The 21,512-nt window shown below is 47.8% G+C and overlaps 1 protein-coding gene across 7 annotated transcripts in view; it reads right to left on the minus strand.

The window, feature by feature from the left end:
* ZFPM1 (zinc finger protein, FOG family member 1) overlaps nucleotides 1-21,512 on the minus strand; it is a 145,917-nt gene that overhangs the window by 62,261 nt on the left and 62,144 nt on the right. For 5 of the 7 annotated variants that reach the window (XM_075576413.1, XM_075576414.1, XM_075576411.1 and 2 more), the window contains 2 exons: nucleotides 4,634-4,765; nucleotides 3,671-3,781 (listed from right to left, as the gene is read on the minus strand). In XM_075576413.1, the coding sequence (XP_075432528.1) occupies nucleotides 3,671-3,781; nucleotides 4,634-4,751 (229 nt within the window). In that variant the 5' untranslated portion in view covers nucleotides 4,752-4,765. Of the gene's footprint in view, nucleotides 1-3,670; nucleotides 3,782-4,633; nucleotides 4,766-18,176; nucleotides 18,369-21,512 lie in introns of all 7 variants that reach the window. The other 2 variants (XM_075576416.1, XM_075576410.1) reach the window with 1 other exon arrangement.

Consider the following 21,512-nt stretch of genomic DNA (forward strand, 5'->3'; position numbering starts at 1 on the left):
ACCAGAAGGTCCTAAATAAACTCCCGATCCAATGTGCCTGGACGAGGTAGACAGTACACAGAGTGACGGCATACTGATCCGAGGACAGAGTACATTCCCACCATAGGCCCACTTGAGATGGGGCATTATTTACACTATGCAGGAGATTGCCAAGCTAACTATTACTAAAGGGAAACATGTATAAGTACCTCCCCAGCGTAGGGTGAGAGCTGCCAGGGGGAGAAGCACAGAGTAACCCTATTAATGTCCAAAGTGAGGTCTGTTTTTGTATGGTGAGCATTATCAACGAATGGGAATAAAGCTCTTGCTTGTACAATACAAGCTCCTGGCTCTCATCATTATTCTATCTGCATATCCAAAGGTATGAGAGACTGAACCAGATATATACATACATACATACATACATACATACATACCTACATACATACATACATACATACAAGTTAGTGGAAAAAATACATATACATACATACAAGTTAGTGGAAAAAATACACATACATACATATATTAGGGTGCCAATTTTTCCCCAGTTCAAAACCAGGACAATTTTCACGCATGTGCCGTCCGTACGGGCCGACAGCACACGCGTGTCTGACGAGAGCGGATTGCGCATGCGCATGATCAGCTCTTGCCGGCAGCGCGTTCCCGAAAGTCGTGAAAAAAACGGGACGTCTGGTCACCTTAATTATATTTATATATCCATACCCAACTCGATGTACACTCTTTCACAGCCGAGTCACATAAGTTAACACGTGTACCTACAAATGATGTAATATTATTACCAGAGGTATACGGAAAGAAAGCAAGTTGGCAAACAAATGATGTACACTATATCTAATATATACAGTATAAACAGTAAATATATATATATATAATTGTATTTATTTATTCTTAAACAGTAAAAGACCAGCAGTATTTTAATGATACGTCTTTGGTTACAGTGGTTGTGATGATGGCCACTGCTGCCTATACAAACTGCGTGTATTTATGAGGGTGCGCGCTATCATATCCTATCCATAGTCATTAGGGAAAAGACGATGTTTTCATTCGTTATTCAATATGCTGCGAAGCCGCATCCCTGGTGCTGGGAAGCAGTATCACAGCACAATAATTAGGGGTCTCTGGGCAACTCTGCCTGCAAAACAGAGCAAGTCCCTTTGAAATGTCCCGTCCACGTGCTGAACTGCAGAAGCAGAGAGGTTAATAGGGTGTTTGGGCCACAGTTCTCCCCACTGCCTTTTCCTAGCAACTGGCTGACAATAATTTTCCCCATTAACTGCTGTTAAAGATGCAGCGATAAGGTTATCTGCGTATGACAGTCCTGGTGATTAGCGCACAAAGTGCATGTTTGCATAGCGTCCTGCAGCGATAACCGAAACAAGAGCAGATCGATCGCGGCCATAAATGCCAGCGTCAGAATTATTAATAGAAGGCGACAGCAGCGTGATTAACATCAGATTGATTAGCATTCAACGCTTTCTCTCTCCGAACCTCGCCCCCCCCCCACCCCAAATTCTTCCTATGGTTGGTCAAGTAAATAACAAGGGGCTTATCGCTTCGGTAGTTTGCCGCGGGATAAAGGAATGACGCCGGAAAAACAAAAAGTCTGTTAAAGTGCGTTGTAAAGTTTGCCGTATGAAACCGTTTGCCGTTTGCTTCCAGTGTGGATCAGGGGCGGCCAACTCCAGTCCGCAAGGGCCAACAACAGGACAGGTTTTGAGGATATCCCAGCTTCAGCACAGGGGCTCTGATTGAGCCGCCTGTGCTGAAGATGGGACTGATTGAGCAATATGTGGTCAAGCAGGGATATCCTGAAAACCTGACCTGTTAGGGGGGCTTGAGGACTGGCATTGAGCCCCCTGTCCTAGAGGCACACCTGAGGCAGTGTGCTCACGGAGAACGCTCAACTTAAGAAATATCTTTGTGGCCTAAATATTCCACGTTTTTGTGCTGACTTAAGCTGTTGTATTTAAAATCATTGTAATGTCCATACTATAAATTAGGAGAAAAAAAGGTAATATATAGTGCATTCCTCTGAAAGCCATGTGTCCTCAAAGGAAATGATAGGAGCAATAGAAAAATAGGCACGGAGAAGACGTCTCTTTTATTGTTTGTTTGTATTCTCCTCCTTCTCTCCTCCTAATGGAGACATCGGCCTCCCCATCTCACCCCATTAATCAGGCACCTGCCAAGTCACTGCCTGGTTATTAGGGACGTGGACAAAGGGTTTCTCTGGGAGGACAAATGGGCGGCACCTTATCCGTTCAAATGATCAGGCAACCAACTTTCCCCTCCCATAACCTCCCCGTCAGCAAAGGGGCGAAAACCGACCGGGAGGGGTTGGTCTTCTGGCAACTACGCAGGGAGATCATTGAATGGGATGGGTGAAACAAAGCAGCTCCCTATGGGGGCATCAGCGGAGGAACATGCCCCCTGATCTCATGGTTTTTAAAGGAGGAATTCACGCGAAACAAATTTCAGCGCCTGATTGAAGCAGGGGGTCTCCGGAGCTGAACCCCACTAATTTCAGCTCAGGGGACCCCCTGATTCCCATGAAACACAGCTCCGCAGGGGGTGCCGGTATCTCTGCCAAGTTTCATGCTCCCGCGTCACGTGAGTCAGTAGGAAGCCGAACCCGATGATGTCACGGGTCGTGACGTCAGGACGCGGGACGCTTTGAAACTTCGCCATCCCGTGAACCCTGCTAGCCGAGCGGATATCGGCATCCTCTACAGAGGTAAATATCTCCGGAAGCAGGGGTCCCTGGAGCTAAATGTAACGGGGTTCAGCTCCAGAGACCCCCTGCTTCAATGCAATCTTATTATTTTTTTTTTTTTTTTTAAAGTAAATCAGTAAAAGTCAAACTCGTTAGCTTGGGTTTCCCCTTTACATAGTGAACCCTAAGTTGTAACGCTAGTGTGAAAATACACTGGAGTTGCCAACTTGCTCCCCCCTTCCTTTTATCCCCCTGCCTTTCCCCAGTTGTCTCCTATGGGTTACAGCAGGGGTGCGCAATCTTTTGGCACTGCGCCCCCCTGGGAGCACTGCCGTCATGTTCGCGCCCCCCCCCCTACCTTCCTACAACGTCAAATGATGCCGTGGAGGTCATGTGATGTCACGTGACCCGCTGCGTCCTTTGACATCGCGTTGCTATGGTTACGGGCGGGTCATGTGATGTCACGTGACCCTGTGGCGTTATTTGACGCTGTAGGAAGGTAGCGGGGTGCGAACACCATCACTGTCACCATAGCAACGCGTCTACTGACTCAAGGTAAGATATACTTACAGAGGCCTCACACGGTCCCCAGCATTTAATTGAAATGCCTTGGGGAAGAGCACAGGGCCTCTGAAGGCGCCGCGCCCCTCCAAAGAAATCTGGCGCCCCCCAGTTTGCGCCCCCCTGGGTTACAGTATATGATTGCACACTCAGGTAGGATGTCATTCCGCAGAGAGAGTGGAATTCTCCTTTCCACAGTGCTGAAAAAAAGTATATGCTACTCTATGGAAAATCTCTGCCTCTATCTGCAGTGAAGACACTTAAGGTAAATTGCAAAATAATTGCAAAATGCCAGAGCAGGTGAACAGCCCTGGGAAGTATTAGAGAGATAAAGTGACCCCCCCCCCCCAACCCCCCATTTCCCCCAAAGAGCTTGCAATTTAATCATGGTACCTGAGGCACAGGGAGATGAAGGGATTTGGCCACGGTCACACAAAGCTGGTCTTGAACCCGTGTCTTCTGTCTCACAGTCCAGTGACTTGGCCAGTGAGCTGCTTCTGTTTCCTAGTGGTAATCAGACATTAAATTTTTTTTATTGTAGGTGAAAAATAGTGACACAAAAACCGCACATGTGTACCGTAAATAAGAATCCCACTTGTGATGCATTTGCACGCCTCTGATAGGTCTGCAGCCCTGCCCTTCCCCATTATCGCTTAGCAAACAGTGCTTCCACTGCAGCCAGGGATTCTGGGTAATGACATGCAAATGAGCACAGTGTGTCACTCTTTACTGCTCATCCATTTTAACATGGGACCCCTATCATTAGTGGTAATCATAACATAAGATTAATACAACTTATCACAGTGGGAATTTGATGTTTTGGGCTAGAAATCCAGGACTTTACTACGTGTGATGGGACGTGATCTGGACAGAACTCCCCGGCTCAGCGTAACAGAAGTAAAAATAGAATCTTGCAGGTAACTATCATAATGATAGCTTGGGTGGAGTTTCCTGAACAATATAGTGCTACATACAACAAATACATAATATACGGGACCCTCCACAACAGTGGTTTCCAACCTTTGAAGAATTGCAGAACAAATGTAAAGTTTTGTGACTCCGAGGAACCCTTTAAAAGTTTGGCGTGACGTTGCGATTCTTCTCATCTCAGGTAGGTAAAATGAATATTGCTAAGGTAGGGCTCAAATATGTTTTAAATAAACTATCGCCACGTTATATACAACTTGTAAACATTAAGTATAACCTGTTTCCAGGAAAGCCCGGTATATGGGCTTTGGTCACAGTGATTGTATTGCAATCAAGATAGAAACGTAAGCAAACTGCTGATGGCAACTTCAGGTTATTGGGTAATAAATGCGCGCGGGTAGAACGATGGGTGAAGCACCTTACAGTTACCTTCACTGCACGATGGGCTGGAAGAGTCATAATCTGCTGACATATCCAGGTCTGAGGTTGCCCCATCTTTTTCGGAATGGCTGGACTCCTCAACCAGGTTGTCTTCTGTGTCCTCCATGTCACCAAGGGAACCTTCAAAAAACACAATGCAGTCCACGTTATACAGTAAAAGGGGAGCAGCCATTAAAGTGGTGCTACAGAGTTACAGCTGGTACAGGGAGACAGTGTATCGGTGGCAGAGTTGCACAGATATAACAGAGTTATTATCGTTTATTTGTGAAGCACCAACATATTCCACGGAGCAGTACAATGGGGTACAGAGTTATGTAGGCCTACATTACATAAACAGGTACAGACAAGTGAGGACAAACATGTACAAAGAGGTAATGAGGGCCCTGCAAGTGAGAGCGGACAGTCTAGAGCAGGGGTGCACCAAACCTTTTTCTTTGCGCCCCCCTGTCTGCTCACGCCCCCCCCTCCCCTCTCTTACTTTCTCTCTGGCATTGGCGGGCTCATTTGAAGTCACGTCATGTGACGTCGCGTTACCATTTGACCCTGGCGACGTGTCGCCAGAATCCGGCTGAGAACAGGTAAGAGGGCGTTAGAGGCCTCGCGCACTCCCCCGGGGGAGTTGTGGGGAGAGCGCGGGGCCTCTAAGCGCCGCGCTACCTCCAGAAAATCTCTGTTTGCGCACCCCTGGTCTAGAGAGAGGGAAAGAGGGACAATGTTGAAACGAGCAGGTGAGGAGGCTGCTTACTGTAGGATAAGGTGTGGCTCAGGTTAGAATATGGCCCAGTCCGAAAGCTGAAGCCATTAAGGGTGGTGGAGGGGGGGGGTGACATAGGGTGGAAATTGGTCCAGCCACATAGCTGGTCTCAATGGGGTTGGAGGGGGCATGGAGTTCGGCATGAATAGAAATGATGGCACATTCGGAGCACAGCTGTAAATAACAATAACAGCCCCTGCTCAGTACCCCTGGAACATGCTATTCTGCATTGCTAAAGGTAGCGTGTAAGTGATTAGGATTAGTACTAGGGAAGCTTAAAGGTTTGGAAAACCGGGCAAGTGCCAACTGGGCGATTCCTGCCAGGCAGGAACGGAGCTCTGTCCCCAGAGTAATGATGACATTATTAAGAGTGAGTTTGGCACACGGACACATTTCATGATTAAAGGTGTATGGTTTATGGTCGGTTTGGTGAAAACGATGGTGTTGCTTCTTTTCTTCCCGCTCCACCACCACCGCCGCCGCCGGGTCTGTATATTGATGTATGTCGCAGCAGCTGGCAATAAAACGGCCGTAACTGCCTTTCGGAGTCTGGCGCCCGGTGATACGGAGCGCGCAAGTGTCGGTTTTATGCAGGGTTTAGGAAATATGAACTACTCCGAAAAAGAAGAAGTCATCAGTGATAACTGCTTCTCAGACCTCAGCGGCTCTCTGACTGCAGGCATGTATATTTACCCCGAGAGAACAAAAGGCTCCATAATCTATACATAGCACACAACAATAAGCGTGAAGAAAGCCTCCCCCAGACCCGGCACAGACAATTTTTCTAATTCTGCTAATTTCAGTTCCAGCACAATTAAAGCAGGCGCTGATAATGCTCAGAAACAATCACCAGCTAACAAATCGCTTTTCTCCTCTTGTAAATGTAACGTCTTTAAGCTAATTTCTTTGTTCACGGCTGCACGGCTCCTGGGCGTCTGATAAAATTAACCCTCGGCTTGCTGATCTCTCCTTGGCACGGAGCAGAAACTGGTACTTGGGCGGAGAAGGGATCGGGCGGGGGGCTTCGTTCATTGCATCCATACACCCCTCTTGATGCAAGATAGGCCTGCAGCCTCCTTTCAGATTGGTTTGTGTTAGAAGGCACCTCTCGCCTCCCAGTTAAATAGCAATCCCTACAGAGCGGATTCATATGTTCCCCTATTGCAAAGTGGAATTGTGCACACCCCTTACCAAAGAACATGCTGCACTGCATTATCATTGAGCATTGCTTCATATTCTTACTATATATTATTTGTATGATGCCAACATATCCTGCAGCGCAGTACAATGTGGGAGGGAAGACCGCAACATTGTATAACGAAAAGACGATATAAATAAGTTAAGATGGACACTAGGAGGAAGCTTTAATGAGCTTACATTACCCCAACAAACAGTGTTTCCAAAAGGGAAAACATACTTTAAACCAGGGGTAGCCAACTCCAGTCCTCAAGAGCCACCAACAGGTTAGGGTTTCAGGATATACCAGTTTCAGCACAGGTGGCTCAATCAGTGGCTCAGTCTTTGACTGTCTTGACTCAGTCTTTCACCTGTGCTGAAGCAGGGATGTTCTGAAAACTTGACTTGTTGGTAGCTCTTGAGGACTGGAGTTGGCTACCCCTATTTTAAACATCTTCAGTGTTCCTGAAATGGTGAAAGCAGCTCATGTAGACCCATTCCTGGGCTCTCAGGGTGATTTTGGGTGTTGTCTGTCTCTGCTACCCTGTAACCCACATGAGATGTAGCAGTTTCTCTGTTGGTATTGAGAGTGCAGGATGACGGTAATATAAGAGGGAGGTAAGTTTCATTAGCTGTAATAGTTGCCAAGCGCCTACAGACCTTCTTAAGAAAGGTCCATGGTGGGACCAAAACATTGACACGTTCAATAAATGTATGCAAGTACTCATGAGTGCACATCTTGTTAATCTTCTGTATACGTGTAATCCAACTACACTCGGTTCGAACCCCAGTAGCAGCTCCTGGTGATCTTCGGTCTGTCACTTTATCTCTGTTCTCCAGGCACCAAAAATAATAATAATTAAAAAAAAAAAAAATTCTATATGGCAGCTGTGCTCAACTCCAGTCCTCAAGATCCCCCAACAGGTCAGGTTTTACGGATATCCCAGAGATGGCTCAGTCAAAGACTGACTCACTGATGAAGTCACCTGTGCTGAAGAAGGCTCTTCAGCTGAGCCATTGATTGAGCTATGTGTGCTGAAGCAGGGATATCTGTAAAACCTGACCTGTTGGGGGGTCTTGAGGACTGGAGTTGAGCCCCCCCCCCCCTGCTGTATGAGGCAGACTTGTGCTTGAAAAATACTAAGTGAAGCACTGTGTACACTGCAGTTCTTTATAGGGAACTATCTATGAATATTATAGCAGATGGGACGACTTTAAAAAAAACAATCCAACAATAAAAGTGCTTCTCAACACGCAGGAGCTATAATTCTAGCAGTGGAGGGGTTAAAAGACATTTTCATAAAGTTCCATGAAGCAATATTTTTCACCCCTCCTGAATTCCTGCCCGGCAAGCAGCATGTAAAAAATAAAAATAAATAAACTGCCCCAGGAGGCGGGTTTGGGAGCCCTGGTATGGGGAACAAAGGATCGTTTCAGCAAACTTTAAATTTCCCCCTGATAAGAATCTGAGATCAAGCGGCTGGCGTTTGGGCCGGGATCAATGCAATGAATTTAGCCTTCTGGCAGACGCAAAAAAAGATTAAAAAGAAAAATGGTGGTAACTGACCCAAATGTCTTCCCGTTTCCACAGCTTTGTCTGCTGCTACTCCTGGCGTCCGGGGACTTCGTATTCTGCTGGGAATTTTACAGTGGCAATAGGGGACATCTAACCATTATTTTTCACCTTTAAGATCTTTTAATTAGAGCACACCTCGTTAACGAAGCGTATGGGAAGCTCCGCTGGCTGATACTATACATCTCATATGCACCGACGCTGACCCCTGGCAGACGCACTTACCAGAACGCCCTCCTACTGTCTCTGTAAGCTCTCCCCACTTACCACTTAGATTGTAAGCTCTTCGGGGCAGGGAATCCTTTTCCTATTGTTTTATGACTGAAGGGCTTATTCCCATTATGTGTTATAATGTCACGTGTATTATACAGCGCTATGTACCTGGATGACGCTATATAAATAAAGATATACATATATACCACCAGAGTGAAGGGATTGGGGCACACACTTAACAAGTATAAGCCAGAGTACTGGAGAGGGTACTGCTATCAGAGTACTGGAGAGGGTACTGCTATCAGAGTACTGGAGAGGGTACTGCTATCAGAGTACTGGAGAGGGTACTGCTATCAGAGTACTGGAGAGGGTACTGCTATCAGAGTACTTATAGGTACTGTACAAAAATAAATCACAGGGATAGACACAACATGAATATGGAAGGCCAATAAAAGATACTTTTTTGCATATTTATGGTGTGCCTATCCCTTTGTTATTTTTTTACATACATAGTACGGCAGAAAAATAAAGACTCCATCTCTGTTTTGAAGAGCTTACAATCTAGACTGAGACCAAGTGCAGCTCTTCAAGGACTATGTTGGGTACGATTTTGGGTTTCTTCAAATAATGGTTATAGTGGGTTAAAAGCCTCCACAAGAAGTCCATGTGTGTATCCACGCGTGTCTTGCACGGCTCCCCCAAAACTGCTTAATTCTCCCAATTATTATTCTTTAGACATCACAGGCACAGATCCACAAAGGTCCTCGAAGTCCCCCAACATGACGGTAACCCAACTTAAGGCCATGTTAACACCAGCAGTGTATTTCCAATGGACAGTAACATACGCATAAGTCAGGTTTCCTCCTGTAAAAAGCACAGCGTTGACTAGAACGGCTGTTAATGATAAGGACGTGCAAATGATGCACGAATATAACATTACGTATCCATTAACGCAGGGACTGACCGTTGCGTTGGTTACCTAAACGTGGCGTTGCTCGCATTCCGACCCTGAAATAGGGCTTATTTAGGGTCTGGATTGGCGCAACATCACAGTTGGGCATCCGGTAACGGACGGGGTAGCATTTTCTCCAGCGTTATTTCCCTCTCCGCATCAGCTAAACACCTATTTTAGGGTCTGGAACCAGAGTTACGCCAAGACATACTTAACGCCACATTACTGGAAGATAAAGCAACGTCAAGCCACAACAACGCAACGTTAATGCGAGGGTGGGCAACTCCAGTAATCAAGGGCCAAGAACAGGTCAGGTTGTTAGAATGTCCCTGCTTCAGCAGAGGTGGCTCAGTCTGACCTGTAGGTGGCCCTTGAGGACTGGAGTTCCCCACCCCTGCGTTATTCCACTGCTAAGGAGATATAGAACAGCCGCTGTGTTTGCATGAAATGAGCTTTGAGGATACGCGTTGCCCTCGGGGAACATAACAAGCACCGCCGCTTCGTGTTACATCACTTTATGAGCCCGGATTTAACGGGAGCTTTGTGGATCTGGGTCATTATCTTTGCTGTTGTGCAGTCAGTAACCAAGATGAAACAGTGATCCATGTGTTGGTAAAATGACCCGCTCAATCCTCACCCACGCTCTGTGACCCCCACAATCCCATTTAGCTGCCCTCTGTTACAGGCCCCTCTGCCCATAAACAAGGTGAACCCCCTTGTAAAGTAGCAATCTATTTGGGGGTTTTTTCTTCTTCATTTTTTTTAAATCCAGGGTTGAAGCAGGGGGTCCCCGGAGCTGAACCCAGTTTATTTCTGCCCCGGGTGTCCCCTGCTTCCGGAGATACCTCCGAAGGGGGTGCCGGTATTTCCTGTAAGTTTAAAGTTCCCGCGCCACATGGCAAATAGGAAGCCTCAATGGGTGGCAGGGGGCGGGAGCTTTGAAAAGCAGCCATATAGTGAACCTAGGAGTGGCTACGGGCACCCCCTATGGAGGTAAGTATCTCTGGAAGCAGGGGGTCCCCGGAAACACATTAATAGGGTTCAGCTCCGGAGACCCCCCGCTTCAATCCTATATATAAAAATAATAGTAAAGAGGCAATCCACGCCGGACTTTTTATTTATTTTTTTCCAAGGTGCAGTTTTGCAGATACTTTGTACCCCTATGTACCATCACACCTCCCTACCCAGCGCCAGATACGTGCCAATCGGCTACTCTGCTTTCAACAGGCACGGCCGCAGCTGCTAGGGTGAAACGAGACGCCAAGGCCAGGAGCGGAGGGGAGGGAGGAGGGGGTGTCAGAGAAAAAGCATGTCTGGGAGCGTCACTTCTGTGGGATCGCTGGGAGACGGCCACACTTATCACCTCTTGCAGGCATCCTAAGTCAGCCTGATCTGTCTATTCTTCATTAAGCAAATACGCTGAAATGGAAATGAAAACATAATAGCTTTTTGATTTGCAGCGAGATATTTTGCATATTGGTTCGACGCTGATAGCGGAATTTCATCAACTCCCTTTTTTCATGCTTTAAAAAACGGAATTACTCAGGCTGGCCACTGAAATGTGGCGAGAAAAAATCCCCTTACAGCAGAGCTCAAACCATTAAACTTGTATTATTATTATTATAATGGGCAAGACTCCCCCCCAGCCTCCCACCCCTCCATGTACAGTGATGGTACCAATGGGATTAATCTAGGATGACAGGACAAGATTAACTCTTTGTGGTCTTGGATTGCTAGCTCTTGGGAGCGGAAATATCACTGCCTAATGTGTTTATCTGCTGTCATGTATGGTGATAATTTACATGGTGATAATTATGTTCAAATGCCTCTTGTTCTGAAGGTCACACTGTTCCACGCCCCCACTATACAAACCATGTAAAATATATAGGGGGTGGACAAAAATATAGGAGCCAGCGTTTTGTTAAGCAGGGCGAGCGGCTCTGTGTCATAGTGTGTGTGTGTGTGTGTGTATCCACACCTCCAGCCTGAATTGAAAGCAAGGTTGGGCAGAGTCCTAGAAAACACTGTTGTGTGCTGCGCCCACCCGCTGCCCCCACCCGTTGCCCCCACCCGCTGCCCCCACCACCCCGCCCAACCTCTGCCCCACCCCAGCACGCCACACGAAGTGGCGCAGCAATTACTGACCAAAGCGCGGAGCGCTGTTGCCGGTTGTGACTGACAGGAGTTACATTTTTGGTGTCCGGGTGATCTACCTCTGATAGATACACACACATATACATACAATGTACATACAAAGTGATAAATGTTGCTGAACATTAAATTAGCTGTGGTGGGACTTCCACCCAAGAGCTCACAATTGAAGGGCCTGTTGCCTGGAGCTCTTCATGTGTATTTACTAGGACAGGGCACTGGACCTTCAACCAGGTGGATGTACCCGTTGGTGACTTCTCCCCACTTGGCCTTCAGTGGCAGAAAGTGCCAACGTAGGCACGTTCCTTTCCACAGAGGTCAGCCATCCTTCAACTGAAACATATACAGCCAATTCCACAGAGCTGTTAGAGAGGAAGACGCTGGTCCCAGATCTGCTTTAGGTGACCATGAAGATGTGAAGGACTGCACGGGCCTGGGTTTGCCATAGGGATAGCTGCACTTTAGTAGACTGCTAGCCTCTACGGAAACACAAAGGGCTGCAATAATTTGGGGTAGTTTAGGGATGCCAGTGTCCCTGCATCCCACCCAGTTTGTCTAAGTGGGGGGAACATCGACTTCCAAGTGAAAAGTTGGCAGCCATGGCACACCGAGGCTATCTCGGTGAACAGCGGGTTAAGGGAGGGGAAAGAAAGATAACACGGAGAAAAAGGAGCAGTCACAGTTCACAGGACAAAAGGATTCCAAGCGATTGTCTGAGCGCTTCACCCAAATTAAAAGCCACATCAACGTCTTTCAACGCTGAAATAATAAACCGTTTCTGAAATACTCCTCGTTTATCCAGTAAATTAAAAAAAGGCAGAAAGAGGGGGGACGGGGGGGTTGATAAAAAGAGAAAGAAAGAGAATTCCAAGCTGCCAAGTGAAAGACCCTGGATATAAGAGCCCAGGCATGCAGACAAGCGCGGTCCGATAAGGGCGGCCGATAACAGATAGAAAATAGTAACACATTCGGACTTTCCCACCAGCTTCGAGATCATGGGAGGATGGAACAGAGGACAGATAGCAAAGCTCGTCCCCACCTTCTGCAGCCCCTTTGCCTTTCATGCACCTTACACAAGGCTCTTTTAACCCTGACGGAGTCCGTGACTCCCGTTCTAGGTTACCCCTTTCAGAACAGAGCCGGGGGAGGAGGGGGGGGGTGCAGTTGTGTAGGGCAGGGGAATGCGAGAGGGGAGATATGGAAAGGGGTAATTACAACCAGAGAGGGGTGAAAAATTCCAAAATGCATTCACAATTATCATGTTTTTTTTTTGAACCACAATCATTTCCTGGGGAACCAGTCTGCAGAACTTTTAAAGGGCTAAGGAGTTTCTCAGAAAATCACACATTTCCGCCATTAATTTGCGGTTTCACCGATGAATCGCAGCTCGGACACAATTCGCAAGTGATTCGCCAAGTTTTTTCTCCAGCGAGTCCCAGATTTCAGGGTCTGGGTGGGAGTTCGCACAGATTGAATTGCTTGATGAGTTTTTGCCCGCGCTGTGACTCGGCTCTGACTGGGGGGGGGGGGGGGTTAATTGCGCATGGTTCCCGAACTCGGGCAAAAGCTTTTCACATCTGCACATCATTAATTACAAGTGTTCTGTGGTACCAACGCAAGTCAGGCTCCCTCTAATCCAGGGGTGTCAAACTCCGTCCTCAAGGGGCACAAACAGACCAGGTTTTATGGGTATCCCTGCTTCAGCACAGGTGGCTCAGTGTCTCAGTCAAAGACTGAGCCACTGATTGACCCACCTGTGCTGAAGCATGGATAGCCATAAAACCCAAACGGTTGGCAGCCACCACTCCGGGTTTAATCCAGAGGCTACGGGTTTCGCCCACGTATCTCCGGGCTACGGGTTTACCTGGAAAATCTCTGGTCAGCGGCAGCCTCTCCCCCTGCAAATCCCGTCAACACGGCTGTGTGATGTCACGTGATGCCCGTTGCCATGACAACGGGACGCTACACGACACCCGTTGCCAGGACAACAGGACACTGTCTTGTGACGCCCGTTGCCATGGCTACGGGACGCTACGTGGCACCCATTGCCATAACGGGACACTACGTGACATCACCCGGCGTTCCACTGACATGGCAATTTGATGCTGCGCCATTTGTCAGCGCAAAGCCATGCTGACAGGGGAGATGATTGCCGGGAGATGCCGCAGGTAAGAGAAATAAATATATAGTTAAATGTAAAAAGTCTCCGGGTTAGCCTTCAATAGTAGGTGGCAGCCCTGTTCGTTGCCCTTGGGGACTGAGTTTGACACCACTGCTCTAATACCTATACAGGATGCACAGGATTGCAGGAGGATTACCCATTATGCGCAGTGCCTAGGGGCCCCCAATAGGGGGGGAAGCGCCAGGACAGCTGTCGCTGGGCAGAGGTGGGGCCCGGCCTAGAGCATTGTGCTAAGGGTTTCTGTACACAGGGTTCCGCACGTTCAGGGCCCCGCGCCCTCACTGCTTCTGCGCTCCTTGCTCATTCTCACATGTGTAGGGGCTTCTGGGAGTTGTAATCCAGCTCCAATGCTTTAGTAGCAGCAGGACCCCAAATCCCACAATCCTCTTTCTGGGGGGTTTACACAAGGGAAGTCACATGAGAGGCATCAGCCAGTCAGTACAGAGGCTCCCAGGGATGTAATATATCTTACAGGGAGGTAGGACCTGTATCTCCTGCTTCTTATCTCTGCCTCTTCCACCCCATATGCCCCTCTCCCTCTCTTTTACTCCTTCTACAATCTCTCTCCTGCAGTCACTGCTTACCTCTTTTTCTCTGTGCCTCCTGTATCCACATCCGCACTCTCCCTCCTTCCTGCACCCACTGCCCCTCTGTCTTCCTCTCCTGCACCCACTGCCCACTCTCCCTCCTTCCTGCACCCACTTCCCCTGTCTTCCTCTCCTGCACCCACTGCCCACTCTCCCTCCTGCACCCACTGCCCACTGTCCCTCCTGCACCCACTGCCCACTCTCCCTCCTTCCTGCACCCACTGCCCCTGTCTTCCTCTCCTGCACCCACTGCCCACTCTCCCTCCTGCACCCACTGCCCACTCTCCCTCCTGCACCCACTGCCCACTCTCCCTCCTGCACCCACTGCCCACTCTCCCTGATGCATCAGTGATCATTCTGGTATTGCCCCTCCCCAGTAGGATGACTGTGCAGAAGCGATTGCTACTCCCTTGCAGGTCTTGTGACCAGTGATGTCACTACAGGGGAGATAGGTTCCCAGCAAGCACAGTATTTCCCAACAGGGACCCTCTTGAAATGGGGTATTATTGAAGATATGTAGGAGATTGCCAATCTAATCAATAATAAGGGAAACGAGCACCTCCCCCAGCCTAGGAGTGAGCTACCAGGGAAAAAAGCCATATTTGCCACCAGTTAATATGTCTAACGTGCAGTCTGTCCTTGTAGGGCGAGCCTTATAAAACGGATGTGAATAAAGCTCTTGTTTGTCCACCATTGTTTTATCTGCATATCCAAGCCCAGCCTGCACCCACCCAGCACCCTGACCAGGAGAGACTGAGCCCAGCCCGCACCCACCCAGCACCCTGATCAGGAGAGACGGAGCCCAGCCCGCACCCACCCAGCACCCTGACCAGGAGAGACGGAGCCCAGCCTGCACCCACCCAGCACCCTGACCAGGAGAGACGGAGCCCAGCCTGCACCCACCCAGCACCCTGACCAGGAGAGACGGAGCCCAGCCTGCACCCACCCAGCACCCTGACCAGGAGAGACGGAAAAGCACCCTGACCAGGAGAGACGGAGCCCAGCCTTCACCCACCCAGCACCCTGACCAGGAGAGACGGAGCCCAGCCCGCACCCACCCAGCACCCTGACCAGGAGAGACGGAGCCCAGCCCGCACCCACCCAGCACCCTGACCAGGAGAGACGGAGCCCAGCCCGCACCCACCCAGCACCCTGAACAGGTATGAATGGGAGCCCAGCCTTCACCCACCCAGCACAGGTATGAATGGGAGCCCAGCCTGCACCCACCCAGCACAGGTATGAATGGGAGCCCAGCCTGTACGGACCCAGCACCCTGAACAGGTATGATTGGGAGCTCAGCCTGCACGGACCCAGCACCCTGAACAGGTATGATTGGGAGCCCAGCCATGTATACAGTTCACCTCCGTGTAAACACCTTTAGAGCCGGGCAAGGAGGGATACATAACAAACACACATTACTTGCGCTCCTCCCTTTATGAAGTATGCAGCTGGTAAAAAGATTGGCCTCACATTTATGGGAAACACAATTAGAATTCCAGCGCTCTGCCCAAATTGGCTTGCAAGTGACTAGCGAAATGTCTACATTTAGAAGCCAAGTCTATATAACAAAGGAGCCATCTGGTCATATCTTTTTCATCAAAACACGATTTCAAACCTGCTAACCCTGTCAAGGTAACCTCAAAATATAGCAGGAACCTTGACGGAATAAACACAATTTCTTACTGTCCTGTGGACGGAGTTTGGTGAAATATGTGGAAGTGCCCTGAAAAGGTTAAATAAATGAAGCATAATGTCTGATATTCAGTGCAATTAACAGCTGGCATAATCCAGTAACAAAGCTCCCTTATTATGAAGAAAAACGGTGGGTGCACAAATTCCCCAATGAAAACTAATACTACAGGTACATGCTATTCCTGCCAGCCTAGACACCTCTTCAATGGAGAGTGAAGTGCAGCCTGACACTGAGGCTTGTGTATACCTTTGTGCTAATTGGAGAATTGGTCAGGAGCTCCGAAGCTGAAAGCAGGGGCCAGGCCCCTCCTAAAGAGAACCAGGTGAGCCAGTGGGTATCTATTATTAGTCACTAGGGGATTTCGGCACCCCCAGTTTTCCTTCAGAATAAGGCAACTTTGCTAGTGGATCACGCCAGTGTTTAATTGCTCTGAATGACAAAAAGCCTTCTGCGTCATTCATTTAACCCTTTCAGGGCACTTTCACATATTCAACCAAGTTTAGCCCATAGGGCAGTAAGAAATTGTATTTATTCAGTGCAGGTACCTGCGATATATATGGGGTTTATCTTCATGGGGTTGGCGGCTTGAATCATGTTTTGATCAAAAGATGCAACTAAATGTCTCCTTTGTTACATAGACTTAGGTTGTAAATGTAGAAATTTCGTTAGTAAACTGGAAGGAGCGCTGGAATTGTACTTTTGGTTATACATAGACACATACACAGATGTTACTGCCAAGCATTATGTATGGTGACACAGCACAGGGGTGCGCAAACTGGGGGCGCACGGCGGTTTCAGAGGTCCTGCGCCCTTTCCACGAGGCATTGAAATTAAATACCGGGGGACCGCACAAGGAGTCTGTAACTAATTTACCTTCCTTCCAGTGACGCGTCATCATGGTAACCCGTCACGTGACGACACAGGACCCCGCCGGAGCCGAGGGACTAGATTAGACCCTCGTAGTTACAATTCCTTCTGCCAGGTTGCTCCCCTATATCATGTTAACCCCGAGTATGATCTGCTTGCTGAATCAGGAGTTACCAGAAATAGGCAAAATATTACTGTAACATCACACTTCTCTACAGACTTATCTATTGAGCTTTCTTAATGAAATTCGCCACTTTTTGACTGCAAGTTCTGTAAGTTTTCCTGATTTTCGCAATCCCATTGGCTCGAGGACGTGGAAAATAAAGTGGGACAACCCTGTGCCTCTCGAACGCTCCCTCGTGGTACCCAGGAGGAACCTCACATGATTTCTAAGGAGACCTACCGCCCTCCCACCCCCACCCCAAAAAAAAACAAACAGTCATTGCCTTACGCCAGAAAGACCCTCCACTTACCCCATTCGATCATCCGTCTCTAGAATACGATTCACTAGAAGAAGCTCTCGGGAAATTCCCTCTCCGTCTGACTGCGCACAATTGTAGCTGTTATGTTTAATTACAATCATGTTTGGCTCCGTCCGCTGTGTCACCCAGGACATTAACAAAAAAAAAAAATGGGGTTCTTTTCCTTTTTTTCCCCCCATTAAAATACATAAGTAACTCCCACACTTGGGACCGTACCATATAAATATATTATTTAAGTTGTGGCGGGTAAAAAAAAGTGACAAAAACCCTCCACCGCACCGTGTACAGCCCATAAAAATATCACATTCTCACGTCTGGGGCAGATCTGAGCCCGGCTTTTATTTACTGTGCACTACAGTGGCGCGTTTTCACTTTTTTTTTTTACTCACGATAACTTAAATAATGGTTTATTTGGACTCCAATCCTCAAGCTCCCCCCACCAGGTCAGGGTTTCAGGATGTCCCAGCTTCAGCACAGGTGGTTCAATCAGTCTGATTCAGTCAGTCTTCGACTGAGCCTCTGATTGAGCTACCTGTGCTGAAGCTGGGACATCCTGAAAACCTGACCTGTTGGGGGGAGATTGAGGATTGGAGTTGAGTGCCCCTTGTTGAAGGCTCTGAATGAAACACTCCTCTTATATTTGTTCATTGTGCAGTATACCAATATAATAACCCTTTTCTGCCACAGGGGCCCCTTTGGCAGCGAAAAAAAGGGTTAATCTATATAAATGACTAAAATGCTTCTTATTGAGCAGCAAGTGATTGCAACACCGCGCCCCTTATTATTCTCACGCATAAAAAGGTGGCAGATAAAAGGTGTTACATGGCAGACTGACTTCCCTTTCTTTCATCTCTGACATACATTATACGAGGGACTGGCACCTTACTAAGTGGAACTGCACCTTTTAAATAAAGCCCAGGTTGTGAGGACTGGTTTCCCATGTTGGAGAAACTTTCAGCTCCACTCATTGGAGCAGAAGGATGAGGTCTTCCCAGCGCGTGGAGTTGAGAGACAGGAGGCCACACTTTGGCAGATTGGCTTCCACAACTTGACCCTGAATGGAACAGGGGAGTGACCGCACTGGAATGAAGAACTGAAGAAAGAAGGGAGAAGAAGAAAAAAAGCCACTGATAGAAAACAGATAAAGGCCCTTTCTCTTTTGTCTCTGCTGTGTCCTTCAGTTTCCTGCGACCCTGAATTCATCTTCAAATTAAAACTGTGGGGAGAGAGCGAGGAAAAAATTCAGCATGTTTTCCATCAAACCCCTGGGAGCTTAAATAGGACTTTGCTGCTTGTAAAACAAGGGTCTGATGTTTATCAATCACTTTGCAATTAAGGATCTGGGGGAGAGTGTATTATCCGAGTTCTTAAACCACTCTTCCCAAACAGAGCACGGAGGGCAGCTTTTGAAAGGCTTACTGATCCTCTCTAACTTGGAGACCGAATGGTCCAATCGTCCACCCCTCCCCCTCCCCAAGGTGTTTTCGCTTGCCCTAGGGACATGCAACAAAGAATTACTTTGTGGCTGGTTAATAATAATATTTCTTATAATAATACTAACTAATTCATATAGTGCTTTTCTCCCAATGGGACTCTTAAGCGCGTCACAATCACAGTATTGCGCGCGGTACGCAGCACATAACATTGTTACAGGCACAGGTCCTGCCCAGATAAGCTTACAATCTATGTCTTTGGGGCCTGAGGCACAGGGAGATAGTGGCCGGCGCAAGGTCACAAGGAGCTGACACCGGGGTTTCAACCAGGTTCAAACTCTATCATTGTTCTTCTTTACTCACTGAGCCGCTCTTTCAGCCCTTGACAGTGTATGCAGCACTGTACACAGTGTCCCAAAACAGTATGCAATCTAATGTATGTCGCACAGGACAGGTGGCGATAGTGAGCCGCCCAAGGTCTACGGGGCAGATTCATCAGCCGCGGTTACGAGTTAACTACCGTTGACTTGACTTGGAGTCGACGCTCATTTGGAGGCATTAACCCGTCCCATGTGAGCAGCCACAGGGATCCGAGCCGGGTTTTACACTCCCTTCCAAGGCAGCGCTGTCACAATGTAATACATCTTTGCATTATTTGTAACCCTGAACACATACTTGATCATGAAATCATGTAGCCGTTTTCTAGTTTGGGGGAAATACCGCTGTGCAGGGAATAAGAAAAAAGGAGGGTAACGCTCCTTTTATGCCTTTCACTAACACATTGCAAGGGGTTAATGATCAAGTGCTGTAACATTGGGGGAGATTTGGGGGACATCGTTCCCAGCTATAGTTTTGTGCCTTAACTTGGCAAGTTAAAATTTAAATGATGGTGTACAAAGCTATCAACCTCATAGGTCTCTTCTTCAAATGACCGTAGACTTGAAGAACCCTGAGGTTTTGAAAGCTCTGTATGTACACTGTAATTTAATCTATGAAGAACTTTTGGTGTTGACCTGCTAAAAGCTATCACAACCCACATCCAATCTGCTTTTCTCCAGGGTCAATACGGCTACTAGAACTTTGAACTACATTAGAAAAATGTTTATTTTTAAACTTGCGATGTGTCTCTAATGCAAAACACCATTGGAAAAAGAGTAAGGCTGAATACAGGATGTTCTATTCATCGGAGAGTTCTCGGTTTTAACGAGCTAAAGAGCCTAAAAAGTGTGCCGCGTTTAATATATTTCCAGCAGACAGGATAGATTGTTTCTTTAGATTTTCCATTTGATTCCTTGGTCGTCAGGACACTGCCGGTAACTCGGCGATATACCATATCCCTCCAGCAAGCCTCGTCATGCTATCGGCTCAGAGATCGGGTGACTGGCTCATAAAGTAGTGAGCTAGGTTTAGTCATTATCTTGGAAAGACCACAACCAAGACCTAATCTTTCGCAGACACGGAGTCAGCCTGGCACACAAGTGTGCGAGTTATGAGGCTTGCCGCACTAGTAGAATAAACATGGTATTACTAGAGCCATAAAGATCACGTCCACCTAAGCACTACTTAAAACAAACAAGCTTTCTAACTTTCTAACTGTTCGCTGGGGCTGCCTCTCACAGGAGAATTAATGGCCTTACAAGAAAAATGGCCGTGGGGTTAGCCTGATCTTACCCTGTAGCAGTGTATATATATCCATAACAATTAGCTCTACATGTGTCTGATTCTGCACACTGGAAAGGAGAGCGGAAACATTATATTTCTCAGCAGGGCGTGCCTCCGACACATTGCGTTGGATTAAGAAGCGCAGGGCTCTTGTAGCCGTATCGGCCTTGTAGCAGACATGACTTTTTGTTAAAGGTTGTGATATCTTTGGACATGAAGTTCACCTTTTGGCATAGCGGTGTGTGACTGACATTCTCGATTTCTTGCGTGTACAAATGGCCCAGCGGTCGCATTCTTTGCAGGTGTTATTTATACGAGAGATTTCACGACCACCAGTGCCTCTTTGGTTGTGTGAAGCAGGGGGTAATCAACTCCAGTCCTCAAGCACCCCCCAAAAGTCAGGTTTTCAGGATATCCCAGCTTCCGCACAGGTGGCTCAATCGAAGACTGAGCCTCTGATTGAACCACCGGTGCTGAAGCTGGGATATCCTGAAAACCTGACCTGTTTATATAGCGCTGACTGTACTCTACGCTTTACAAAGATAATACAGTACAGGGAATTATAATACTACAATAAGCGCAGCAAATTCAGACAATAGGAAAGGAAATCCCTGCTCCGAAGAGCTTACAATCTAAGTGGTATTTGGGAGACTAAGTGCAGTAGATGGCAGTGCTTGGCCACAATGGTTTGTAGGAGTGACTGAGTGTGGGACTGTGGCCATGAGTGCAGGCTACTGGGACGCTTCTTTTGAGAGGTGCGTTTCTAAGGTTGGTCGGTATTAAATTAGGTGGGTTAACACCATTAGCAGGGAAATGGGCGTTGGCGAGAGCAGGTGTGTATATGGCTGGGTCCAGCATGAGGAGATATATCCCCAACAGCAAGGAGGAGGAGAGAGAGGAGGTGAGAAGAGGATTTGTGGGAGTTCTTTATATTGAGGGGCGTAGAAGTTGTTGGGAAAGAGGTGTGTACATAGTGGTGCCGTGTATAGGCACATGCATAGGTGGAGGGAAGGCGATAGGAAGAAATGTCGATAGGAGGGGAGTGGGGAAGGTGGAGAGAACAGAAAAGTTTACATAGGAGTAAGCAGAAAAGCAATAGGGAGGGCGTAATGAGAGGTAGGAGGAGAGAGGCCCCAGGTATT

The sequence above is a fragment of the Ascaphus truei genome, chromosome 19 (genome assembly GCF_040206685.1).
Source record: "Ascaphus truei isolate aAscTru1 chromosome 19, aAscTru1.hap1, whole genome shotgun sequence".
Taxonomy (NCBI): domain Eukaryota; kingdom Metazoa; phylum Chordata; class Amphibia; order Anura; family Ascaphidae; genus Ascaphus; species Ascaphus truei.